General features: G+C 50.5%; 1 protein-coding gene across 1 annotated transcript in view; it reads right to left on the minus strand.

The window, feature by feature from the left end:
- Positions 1 to 11751, minus strand: part of SMPDL3B (sphingomyelin phosphodiesterase acid like 3B) — a 26278-nt gene that overhangs the window by 7111 nt on the left and 7416 nt on the right. The window contains exons 2-4 of the mRNA XM_008066522.2: positions 8351 to 8564; positions 4899 to 4996; positions 330 to 473 (exon numbers count right to left, since the gene is read on the minus strand). Coding sequence (XP_008064713.1) covers positions 330 to 473; positions 4899 to 4996; positions 8351 to 8564 — 456 coding nt within the window. The remainder of the gene's footprint in view (positions 1 to 329; positions 474 to 4898; positions 4997 to 8350; positions 8565 to 11751) is intronic.

Raw genomic sequence — 11751 nt, forward strand, 5'->3', positions numbered from 1 at the left:
GCACTACCACGCCCGGCTGATTTTTTGATTTATTGTAGAGATGAGGTCTCGCCAACTTGCTCAGGCAGGTCTCGAACCCGCGGGCTCAGGCCATCCACTCACCTCAGCCTCCCAAAGGCGCGGGATTACAGGCTGAGCCACCAGTCCGACTCAAGTCTTCCTTTTCTAAGCTTTATGACCTTGACCTAGTGACTCGGTATCTTCCAGCCTTAGTCTCTTTAGCTATAAAATGGGGATAAAGTCAGTGCCTAGGTCAAGGGGTTATTGTGAAGACAACATTAGAGGAGACACTGGCAAGCACTCCTTGTAGTAGCAGATGGTGCTAGTACCTTCTCTGAAGAGAGCGATGGATTCGTTACTGAGCCAGGGTTTCCATAATTCCGCTACCTGATTGTAGATGCTGTGGTTCCCTGCTGGCAACTGGTTTTTGGGGTGAAAGTCATGATTTCCCAAAGCAGCATAGACTTTAGTATCTGGGAGAAAAAGGAGAAACATAAAAAATATACAGGCAGAAGCACATGGGGGAGTTAGTCATTTTCAGTTGACCGCCAGCCAGCAGAACTGATGAGGAAGAGCGATAGCACAGATGAGGAGAATACAGAGATAAGTGGAAGACCGCATTTGATGGAATCTGGTTGTACTTGGCTCAGACCTGGGAAGGAAGGGCAGTGAGTTCTCTGATCCCAGTCCCTAACCCTGTTCCACTGAGGAAGCTCCTGGCCAGAAAGAAGGCACCAGATGGGCCGGGCTCAGTGGCTCAGCCTGTAATCCCAGCACTTTGGGAGGCCGAGGTGAGTGGATTGCCTGAGCCCGCGGGTTCGAGACCAGCCTGGGCAACTTGGTGAGACCTCATCTCTACAATAAATCAAAAATTAGCCGGGCGTGGTAGCGCACGCCTGTAATTCCAGCTACTTGGAAGGCTGAGGCTCAAGGATCACCAGAGCCCAGCAGGTCAAGGCTGCGGTGGCCGGGAGCGGCCATTGCACTCCAGTCTGGGTGACAGAGTGAGACTCCAACTCAAAAAAAAAAAAGAAGGCACCAGATGCTGACTAGAATGTCTAAATAATCAGATCAGATCATTGGCAACTGGCAGCCACCTGGTAATTTAGTGTTCCCGGTTCTTTTTTTTTTTTTTTTTCCATTTTCTTTTTCCCTGAGTCAGAGTCTCACTCTGTTGCCCAGGCTGGAGTGCAGGGGCACAATCGTGGCTCACCACAACCTTGACTTCCTGGGCTCAGGCAATCCTTCCACCTCAGTCTTCCGAGTAGCTGGGAAAGTTGCCACCACGTCCGGTAATTTTTAGATTTTTTTTTTTCTTTTGTAAATATTAGATCTCACTATGTTGTCCAGGCTGGTCTCGAACTCCTAGGCTGAAGCAATCTTCCCACCTTGCCCTCCCAAAGTGCAGGTGTAAGCCACCATGCCCAGCCCCAGTTCTTGTCAATTCTAGATCCACCTACTACTATGGAAGAGAGGCCTAAGAAGTCTCACTCATCCATGGAAGTCAGCAGATGTTTTATTGAGCACTTGCTATGTGCCAATGCAGAGTCCCAGTCCCAGAGACTTGCAGTACAATAGAGCTGGCAGGTACTGAGTAATTAGAGGTGTGAGGGCTGTCACAAAAAGGGAAGGCCAATTGCTGTGGGTGTGATACAGAAGGTAGGAGGTCTTCCCTGAGGAAGAGGCCTGTGAATGAGACCCGGAGGTGTAGGGGAGCCCACTGGACTCATTTCCTCCACGTGAACAGCCTCATCTCTCCTTTTATTTTATGCTCTGTGCCTGATATGTAGTAGATGCTCGATAAATATTTGACAGTAAAGAAGAACTCTTCTTGGGCTCAGAGCTAAGGCTTGCCCTTGCCCTTAATGAGCTTGGTTTATCCTGGGGAGTGACCTGGAACCAGTAAAGGAGGCCGGAGTGTCCAATTCCCAGTTGGGAAATATCTCTAACACACACACCTTGCATTCTGTATAACCTACAAGATCTGGAAATGCTGAGAGCTCTGCCAAAGAAGGAGGTTGTCGAATGCATCACTGTAATTGCCTGGAAAGACCTCACATCTCTAAAGGAAATGCCAGCAACCATCAAGAATCCATTTAAGACTGGGTTTGGTGACGCTTGCCTGTAATCCCAGCACTTTGGGAGCACCGAGGTGGGAGGATTGTTTGAACCCAGGAGTTCGAGACCAGCTTGGGCGATGGGCAACATAGTGAGACCACATCTTTACAAAAAATTAAAAAATAAGCCAGGTATTGTGGTCCATACCTGTAGGAGGCTGAAGTGGAAGGATCACCTGAGCCCTGAAGGTCGAGGCTGCGGTGAGCCGTGATCATGCCATTGCACACCAGCCTGGGTGACAGAGTGAGACCCTGACTCAAAAAAAAAAAAAAAGAATCAGCATAAGAAAAAACACAAATCCCTGGAATCCCAAGGGCAGATGAGAAGGGAGGGAATCATTCCCTTTTATTTTTTATTTTTTTTATTTTTTTAATAATTAATCAGTATTTTTTATTATGGTTTTGTGGGGTATGGTTAAGGGTTAGGTGTACAATTACGTTTCATTCAGACACCCTGTTGATACTACGCAGCCATAAAAAAGAACAAAATTCCTTTTATTTTTTTGAGTTGGAGTCTCACTCTGTCACCCAGGCTGGAGTACAGTGACATACTCACAGTCACCCCAGCGTAGACCTGATGCACTCTGGTGATCCTTCCACCTCAGCCTTCCAAGTAGCCAGAACTGTAGGCATACATTCCCATGCCTGGCCTATTTATTTGTTTGTTTGTTTGTTTGTTTATTTATTTATTTTAGAGACAAGGTCTCACCAAGCTGCCTGAGCTGGTCTCAAACCCACAGGTTCAGATAATCCACTCGCCCCTGCCTCCCAAAGTGCTGGGATTGCAGGCTGAGCCACCAAGCCTAGCCTACTCCCATTTTTTTTTTTACTGTTTCTCTGTGCCAGGTTCCTTATAAGAATAAGCTCCATGAGGATGCGACCTAGTATCTTATTCATTGCCATGTGTCCTCTACACCTAGAATGGTGTCTCACCCATAGTAGATTCTAAATAAGTATTTGTTGATGGACTGAATGATGGATTACCTTCTCCAATCCTCATAACAACCCTACAGGCAAGTGCACCATTTTCCTGTTTTCACAGGAAGAAAACTGAGTCTCAATGTGATTACCCAGCTAGAACATGGCAGAGCTAGAATTGGGCCCTGGATTTGTTTACTTTGTGCACCTGTGTTCTCAACCACTCAACTGTGCTGGAGAGGCAGGGACCAGTGTTCACAATGACTTCAGTGAGTAACACAGGCAGAACACAGCAGGAAGAACACACAATGTGGAATCTCAAACCACTCACTCGGCTCTCTGCACTTCAGTTTAGTCACCCATCAGATGGGAAGTGTCCTGCCTGTCCTGGGTTGTTATAATTCTCAGATAACAGAATAACTCATTTCACCTCTTCCAGGTTATTCTCCTTTCACCATCTCTAAAAGGGACTAAAAGGGAAGCGTGTCTTCCCTTGGTGGCCATGAGAAGGGCTGTGTCAGACAGTAATTGGCAGTTTTGGGGATACATAAAATGCTGATGCATCTTTCCGTCAGTGACATCCTAGATATTAGGAAAGTCAGTAAATGTCCAGTTGTGGTATAAACCACAGAATCTTACCACTTACATTTGTGTGTTCAGCTGTAGTTCACAAGACATGTTCTTATCCATTATTTCATGTTTATTCTAGAAGCCCCATGTGGAGCAAAGGAAGTATAGGTTCAGTGGGATGTGAGATTGAATCCCCCCCTAGAAACTGACTAGTCCCCTCTGTTGAAAGATGAAGTTGCCAAGCAGCCTGGGTTGGGTTGGGCTGGATACGCTGGAAGCACCCAGGGATCTCTTTCATAAGTTGATTTACATTGAGGGAAGGAGATGGGTGGATGTGGTGGATAACAGCAGTGCTCAACCCAGGATTTGGGTCCCCATTCTTGCCACGTGACTATGACCAGTTTGCGTGACCCCAGGACTCACCTTCTTCATCAATACAATTGAGGGGGCAATAGGATTATCCTGACAATGAATGAGCTAAGGCAAATAGAAGTCTCAGGGCAGGCCTGACCCCTAACCCTTGGTGGTTGCTGCTTTTGTTATTGTTTATTTTTATTATCATTATTCCATATGTGGATCCTGGGGACCATGACTAAGACCTTTAGAAGGAGCAGCTGTACCAGAACCTGAAGGAAATGGAGAGTGAGGGCTAGTGGGGGCTTTCCCAGGTCCCCAGCTGGCAGCCTGTGAGCCTGACTGAGTCCCCTGGGCTGACCCCCAGGACATTGCATTTGATACAGCCTGCTTATAAACATTTCCAAGGGTCATTAGATGGAGTGCACAAACTCTATTTTCCCTGTAATGTCACATAGGGCTGCTGTCTCATTCTCTTGCAGTCCCAGCCTGCCCCGCCAGGCTCTGAAGCCTTGGAAGCAACAAGAAGCAGCATCTTGGCTAAAAATGAGCCTCTCCGAGAGGCACTGGCAGCCTGGATGGTTTGAGTGTGGTGGATGCCAACTCCAGGGCCGAAGCCAACTCCAGGACACAAGGCTGGTATGAGACTTACCTGGGGACCATGCCTGAACAACTGGAGACACCTGGAGAAGAGGGGCTGTGAGTCTGGTCTGGATAAGTAGGAGGAGCAGAAGGCAGTGAGCAGTCAGGCATTTAACAGGAGTCCTTGGAGGTCCACAGGGGGCCTGCATGTGGCTTGCAGGCTCATTGGGAAGGTAAGAAATGGTCTCTGTGAAGCACCTGGATGAAGGTCTCTGCACCTGCTGTTCTGTTGCTGCACTGTGCCAGGCACTGCCTAGGGCTCAGGAAACACTGTGAGGGGACCGACGGTAGTCTCACCTGGAAAGACCTCTCTGATGAGCTCAGTCAGGCGTCTCACGATGTCCAGCACAGCTGCCTCTCCTAGCCTCTCGTCTGGCACATGGGGCGTGTCATCACTGCAAAGCACCACCAAGCTGAATTGGGGTGGGTAACCCGGGAAGGGGCTCAAGGAAAGGAAAAGACAGCTCTGCAGTGAGAAGGCCGGTGGTACTGGACCTCAGGTATCCACTTGAGGGGCAATGGTCAGGCCGGTTTGGAGTCTGACAGAGTTCAAACTGGAGCTCTGCTGTTTACCTGCTGTGGGTCCCTGGGCTGATCGTTTAACCTCTCTGAGCCTCTCTTAGCTTGTCTGTAAAACTGGGATAATAAGGTATCTACTCATAAAGTACTTGTGAGAATTCAATCAAAGGGAGTAGTACAGTAATAGTAGCTGCTACTTGTAATTAATATTATTTAGAAATGGAAGTCGGGATGTTCTAGTCCCATCTGCAATCCCCACGGGAGCTCAGGGTTGAGAAGTCATATCTGAATTCTGCTCATTTTCCCAAGAGGCCGAAGGAGCTTGGAGCCAGCTTCAGCATGTAGGGTTCAGGTCTTCCCTGGGGCAGGCCCAGGACCTGTCTCAGAACCATTTTGTCTCCCGTTACACTGATCTAAATTCTTTGATCCACCTCATGCTTACCAAGGTGAGGGCAACAGGAGGTGAATGGTGGCTGTCTTGGGGAAGTCCAAGCAGTCTAACTCCAAATCCTCTGGTGCCCTGGCACCTGCCCAGGGAGGCTAACTCGCTTAATCATACCTACACAACTACGAGGCACTCACACTGGATGACTTCATGCCAAGTACTTTCTGTGTGGTACAGTCGTGTCCACTAATTTGTTCCTCATTATAACCCTATAGTACAGATTCTATTGTTAGGCCCATTTGACAGATAAGGAAATCAAGGCAGAGAAAGGTTAAGAATTGTGCCTATCCTGGCTGGGCGCAGTACACCTGTAATCCCAGCACTTTGGGAGGCAGAGGCGAGAGGATTGCCTGAGCCCAAGGGTTTGAGACCAGCCTGGGCAACTTGGCGAGACCTCCTCTCAACAATAAATCAAAAAATTAGCCAGGTGTGGTGGCGTGTGCCTATAGTTCCAGCTACTTGGAAGGCTAAGGCAGAAGGTCCTCCTGAGCCCAGCAGGCTGAGGCTGTGATGGCCGAGAGCATGCCATAGCCCTCCAACCTGGGCAACAGAGTGAGACTCCAGCTCAATAATAAAAAAAAAGAAAAAAAAAGAATTTGTGCCTATCCTGATTTAGGCACCAGAGGTGGGGGGTGGGGAAAGAATTGTGCTTAACTGCATACAACTAGATGGTAAAGAGGCCAACATTTGAATCCAGTCAGCCTGGCCCCAGAATCTATATTCCCATCCTACTCTGTCTCTGTGACCCTCATGAGGGCAGCAAAAGTTACTGCTTAGCCCTGAAAGCTCTTTGGGACAAGCCGGAAACCCATTCCATCTGATAGAAAACACTTCCAATTTATCCTGGTTATCCTCCAAGGAACTGCAGCTCTTACAGAAGTCAAATATCTTTCTTTCTTTTTTTTTTTTTTGAGTCAGCGTCTCACTCTGTCACCCAGCCTGGAGTGCAGTGGCACACTCACGACCACCACAGCCTCAACCTGCTGGGCTCGGGTGATCCTTCCGCCTTAGCCTTCCAAGTAGCTGGAACTACAGGTGTGTGCCACCATGCCCGGCTAATTTTTTGATGTATTGTAGAGAAGAGGTCTCACCAAATTGCCCAGACTGGTCTCGAACTCCTGGACTCAGGCAATCCTTCCCCCTCGGCCTCCCAAAGTGCTGGGATTACAGGCTTGAGCCATCGCGTCCAGCTTGAAGTTAAACATCTTTACAATTGAAGAATTAGAAAGGATCCTAGAGACCACACTTCTTCAAGGACCTAGAGATTTCCCAGGAAACTGTGCATCTCTCAAAGGTTCATAAATTTCCCAAAACCTTTCCGAGAAGGATCATGTCTTTCAGAATGCTGCATAGTCTTCTCCCCCTCCCCTGAGAAACCAGGTGCTTCACCAGCAAGACCCCTTGAAGGAGCAGGTGTCCAAGGTCATGGGCTAAGGCTCACTCCTTTCTTTTTTTTTTTTTTTTTGAGTTGGAGTCTCACTCTGTCACCCAAACTGGAGTGCAGTGGCCACTCCCGGCCACCGCAGCCTCGACCTGCTGGGCTCCGGCCATCCTTCCGCCTCAGCCTTCCGAGTAGCCGGAATTACAGGCATATGCTACCATGCCCGGCTGATTTTTTTATTTATTGTAAAGATGAGGTCTCACTGCCCAGGTGGGTCTTGAACCCGCGGGCTCAGGCAATCCACTTACCTCAGCCTCCCAAAGGCGCGGGATTACAGGCTGAGCCACCAAGCCCGGCTGGCTCACTCCTTTCTTAGATTGACTCTGAACCCAAGGAAGCCAGAGCTGCCCAGACCCCTTCTGAAACAATGTCACAAGTCTTAAGTGTCCTGGCTCACCTCTCCCCCACCAACCACAGGGTGTATCTGAGAGTCATTCTGGGTCACTTCCACGTCACAGTGATGGACAACTGGGGGTATCTTGAGTTTCATCCCACCTTATAGAAGTAGCCATTGAGATTGGCACAAAGTCAGAGCCCCTTCCAGCCTTCCTCACCAGCTCCCCTGGTCCACCACTTCCTGCCAGATGGGGTCCAGTGGCCTGTGAAGCTCCCGCATCCCCCAGGTGACCCTCTCTCCTCACTGCGTCACCCACCAGATTGTGACCTCCTGGAAAGGAAAGTCTCAGTCTCCATCATCTCAGTTCCCAGTGCCTGCCACAGCACTGAGCACACAACAGGTTGATTTCCCAAGTGAGGGAACCAGCGAGGGGATGGAGAGACCTTGAGTGACAAGGAAGACAAGTTTCCAGGAAAGTTGAGGGACACAGAGCTGCATCCTTCGAGGAGAAGCAGAAAATGAGTCTCTGGCTGAGCGGAATCAGCCCTCAAGCTACCCCTGTGCTGAGGAGTGCTTGACCAGAGAGAATGCTCCAGGCCTCCCAGGCAGCCCAGGGATGGCCAGCAGCTGACCAGGATGCTTGGCCCCAAGGCTGGACCCCTTTCAGCCCCGGAGCCTTCTTCCCTCCCTGAATTTGGATCTCTCAGGCTTAGAGTTCCCGGGAGAGTGACTCCATTATCCCTCCAGCTCAAAACCGAGGATTTCCCAGGTGCCCAGACATGCCACGACTATGTCCTCAGCCTCAGTGATCGCTGTGTCCTGCCAAGGCCAGGAGACATGGAAGTTGTGGACACAGACTTTGGAATCAGCCAGACCCAGGGACTCGGGCAAGTTCCTTGCCTCGAAAATGGGGCCGATGTGAGGCTCAAAGGAGATAAGGCGCCAGGCTGGTGTGTGGCACCCAGCAGGTTCCCTGCAAAGATAGCTGCTGCCACGACTCCACTCACCCCGTCCAGAAAATGAAGTCCGGCTCCGGCTCAATCTCTTTCATGGCGTAGATGGAGGAGTTGATGAGGACCCAAGGAGAGTCACAGAGGTAGTCACCCCAGGGGCCTGCGTTGAGCACTGGCTGGGAGCCGGCAGAAGGGCACACCTTTAAGGGGTCTTTGGATACACTGTAGTCAGGGTCGAGGTGCAGGTCACTGATGTGCCAGAACTTTCCTGTAGAGGAAAAGAGACCTTTCCTCAATGCTGTTCCCTCCCTGAGCCTGGATGGGGAGGAGGCTGGGGGAACCCTGGGCTGGGGAAGGGAGTGTTACCCAGGTGAAAGGAGGCCTCCTCGGGGTACCCAAGATTCAGAGAAGAGCTGGCTATCCAGGGCACCACCACAGGCCTGGGAGAGGTTCAGCTCTGTCCCTACTTCTGACCTTTACAAGGCCCTGTCCATACCCCACCTCAGACCATGAAGGTTCCAGCCACAGGACTCTCAGGGCTTTCTAAGCAGGGTGCTTGTTTTATTTATTTTTGGGGTACTTGTTTTAAAGCAAAGGCTGGAGGCGAAAGGGCTACACATTCAAGCTCTGGAGTCATAGATGAGGTTTGTGACCTTGGGCAAACTGTGCCTCCAGGGACATACAGTTACATAAAGAAATCTGACTTGGCCAGACATGGTGGCTCACACCTATAATCCCAGCACTTTAAGAGGTGGAGGTGAGAGGATTGCCTGAGCCCAGCCTGGGCAACTTGGTAAGACCTCGTTTCAACAATAAATCCAAAAAATTAGCTGGGTGTGGTAGCTCACACCTGTAGTTCCAGCTACTTGGAAGGCTGAGGTAGAAGGATTACCTAAGTCCAGCAGGTCGAGAGGTCGAGGCTGCGGAGGTCGTGAGCGTGCCACTGCACTCCTGCCTGGGCAACAGAGTGAGACTCTGACTCAAAAAAAAAGAAAAAGAAAAAGAAAAAGAAATCTGACCTGCAGAGAGGAGGCTTACACACCCGATGAGTGGGAGTTTCTGCTAATTCGTACCAGCAAAAGCCTGGGGTATCTGCATGGAAATGAGTGGAAGGGCACTAGACCAGAGGAGGAGCAGCAGCATCTCAGGCTGGGCTGAGCCTTCGTGGGTGGACTTGCTAGAGACGCCGGCTTTAGGGCAGCAGCTCAGGCAGCTGGGAGTGGTCCTGTTTGCTGAAGTGGTTGGTTGAAGCCTCAGCTTCCAACCAAAGAGGCCGAAACGCCAAGAGCCTGCCTTGGCTGGTAAGGAGGAAGGAAGCCAAAGACACAGGCAAGCTGGGTGGGTTTACCCCATGCACCAGCACAGGGCCCGGCGCAGGCAGCATCAATGACTGCTCGTTGAAGGAAGCCTGGATGGGCTTGGCCTCTGTTTCCAGCTAAGACAAGGGTGAGGCCTGGGATTTCCTCACCCTCTGCTATTGCCATCTCTTCCTCCTCTACTTCCTGTGTCACTCTGACCCAACTCTCCACTTCCCTCAGCCCAGGAAGTTGAGTCTGGGCCTGGACTTCTGTTGATTTCGGAGCTGGTTATCCAGAGTGTCACCCAGGCCACGGGACATCCAGTGTGGCTCCAGGACAGGCCTGCAGGTAAAGACTGGCCCCTGACCCTCACTTCTGGACTTCTCCTCCCAGATGCTCTTGAGCTTTTTAGCCTGCCTCTCCTGATCTAAACCTAGTCTCAGGAAAGGACCTGAAACTTGTCCACACTAAGGTGCAAGTGTCTGATGAAACAAATCAACACCATGTGCAGTCATCCCCCCACAGCCCTGATCATTATCCCCATTTTTTTTTAGTTAGAGTCTCACTTTTTGTCGCCCAGGTTGGAGTGCAGTGGCATACTCACAGCTACCACAGCCTCAACCTGCTAGGCTCAGGTGATCCTTCCGCTTCAGCCTTTCAAGTAGCCGGACCTACAGATGCACACCACCACATCTGGCTAGTTTTTGTGACTTATTGTGGAGACGAGGTCTCAACAAGTTGCCCAGGCTGGTCTCGAATCCCCGGGTGCAGGCATCCCTCTTGCCTTGGCCTCCCAAAGTGCTGGGATTACAGGCTGAGCTTTATCCCCATTTTACAGACAAAGAAATTAAGGTCCCGAGGTCAACATGCCTGAGATCACATGGCAAATGGGGAGGAGGGGAGACCTATGGCTCCAGGTACCTCCCAGGTAGATGTGATTGTTAGGAGAGGTAAAACTATGCCTTTTTATTTTAAACGTGTCTTGTATGCCTGCATTTTTTTTAACCCAAACTGAGTCTTTGTTTATAATGGGTGAAATCGAACCTTTTCACATATATTGTGATGACTCATATATTAGAAATTATTCCTACAGGGGCAAAAGCCTAAGCCAGAATAAAGGAACTGACTGCCCCACTCCAGCTAGTAAGTGGGCAGGGTTAGTGGGCTTTCCAAGCTCCAAGCTGATGCTGTGAGTGGTTCACTCCTGCTGCCAAACCTGGGGCCAGGTGGCCAGGCTGGAGGCAGCGAGAGATCCATGGCCCTTCTCCTTGACCTGTGGTCCCTGTGCTTCCTAGGAAAGACTATTCCCCTGCCCCAAGCAGGCTCTTTCTCAGTTAACCACAAACAGCAAGTAGTTTGACCTCTTTGACGTCAGCCCTCAAAGTAGTCAGTGAACATTTCCCCACTTGAGAAATTCCTCATCTGCTGACAGAGACTCAAGTGTCAGCTGTCAGTTTCTAGCCAGTGGGTAGAACTGAATCTACTTCCAGCCTCTGTTGCACTTCCTAGTGACATGTGTGTCCCCAAAGGCCTGGCTCCAGGAGGGGCCAGGACGGTAGAAAGAATGGCAGAGACAGCCAGAGGTCCAGGCCGGCAGCTCTGTCTCCTTGGGCTCCAGTCTCCTCACTGTGGGGGTGCAGGTCCCAGTGACCTTATCACCCACTCAGCATGACTCTCCACTCTCAGCTGCAGCTCAAGGGGCCTCTTCCCTGGTTGCCCCCACAGCCTTGCCCAATCATCTTCCACATCATCATGTAGCTGCTACCTCCTCATACAGGCCTCAGCCCAAGGTCACCTCAGAGAAGGCTTCCCTGACCGCCTCATCTCAAGTCGCACCTCCCTGCCCAGCTGGCCACTCCCCAGCCACCACCTCCCCCAGTTTTAATTTCTACAGACAGTGGGAAACTGTCTTGTCTTGCTTCTCACCCACCTTCCCTGTCTACGGTGTCAGTTCTATGAGAGTGCCACACTTTTGCGTTTATCTCTGTGTCAACACCTAGAATGGTGCCTGGGCAAGAAGGATGTACAAATCCATATTCAGTGAATGAACAAGAATGTGGGTGGGACAGTTAGAATCAAAAGCACCCAGCCGGGCTCGGTGACTCGCCTGTAATCCCGCGCTTTGGGAGGCTGAGGTGAGTGGATTGCCTGAGCCCG

The sequence above is a fragment of the Carlito syrichta genome, unplaced genomic scaffold, assembly GCF_000164805.1.
Source record: "Carlito syrichta isolate Samal-C Ts95f unplaced genomic scaffold, Tarsius_syrichta-2.0.1 Scaffold105233, whole genome shotgun sequence".
Lineage (NCBI taxonomy): Eukaryota > Metazoa > Chordata > Mammalia > Primates > Tarsiidae > Carlito > Carlito syrichta.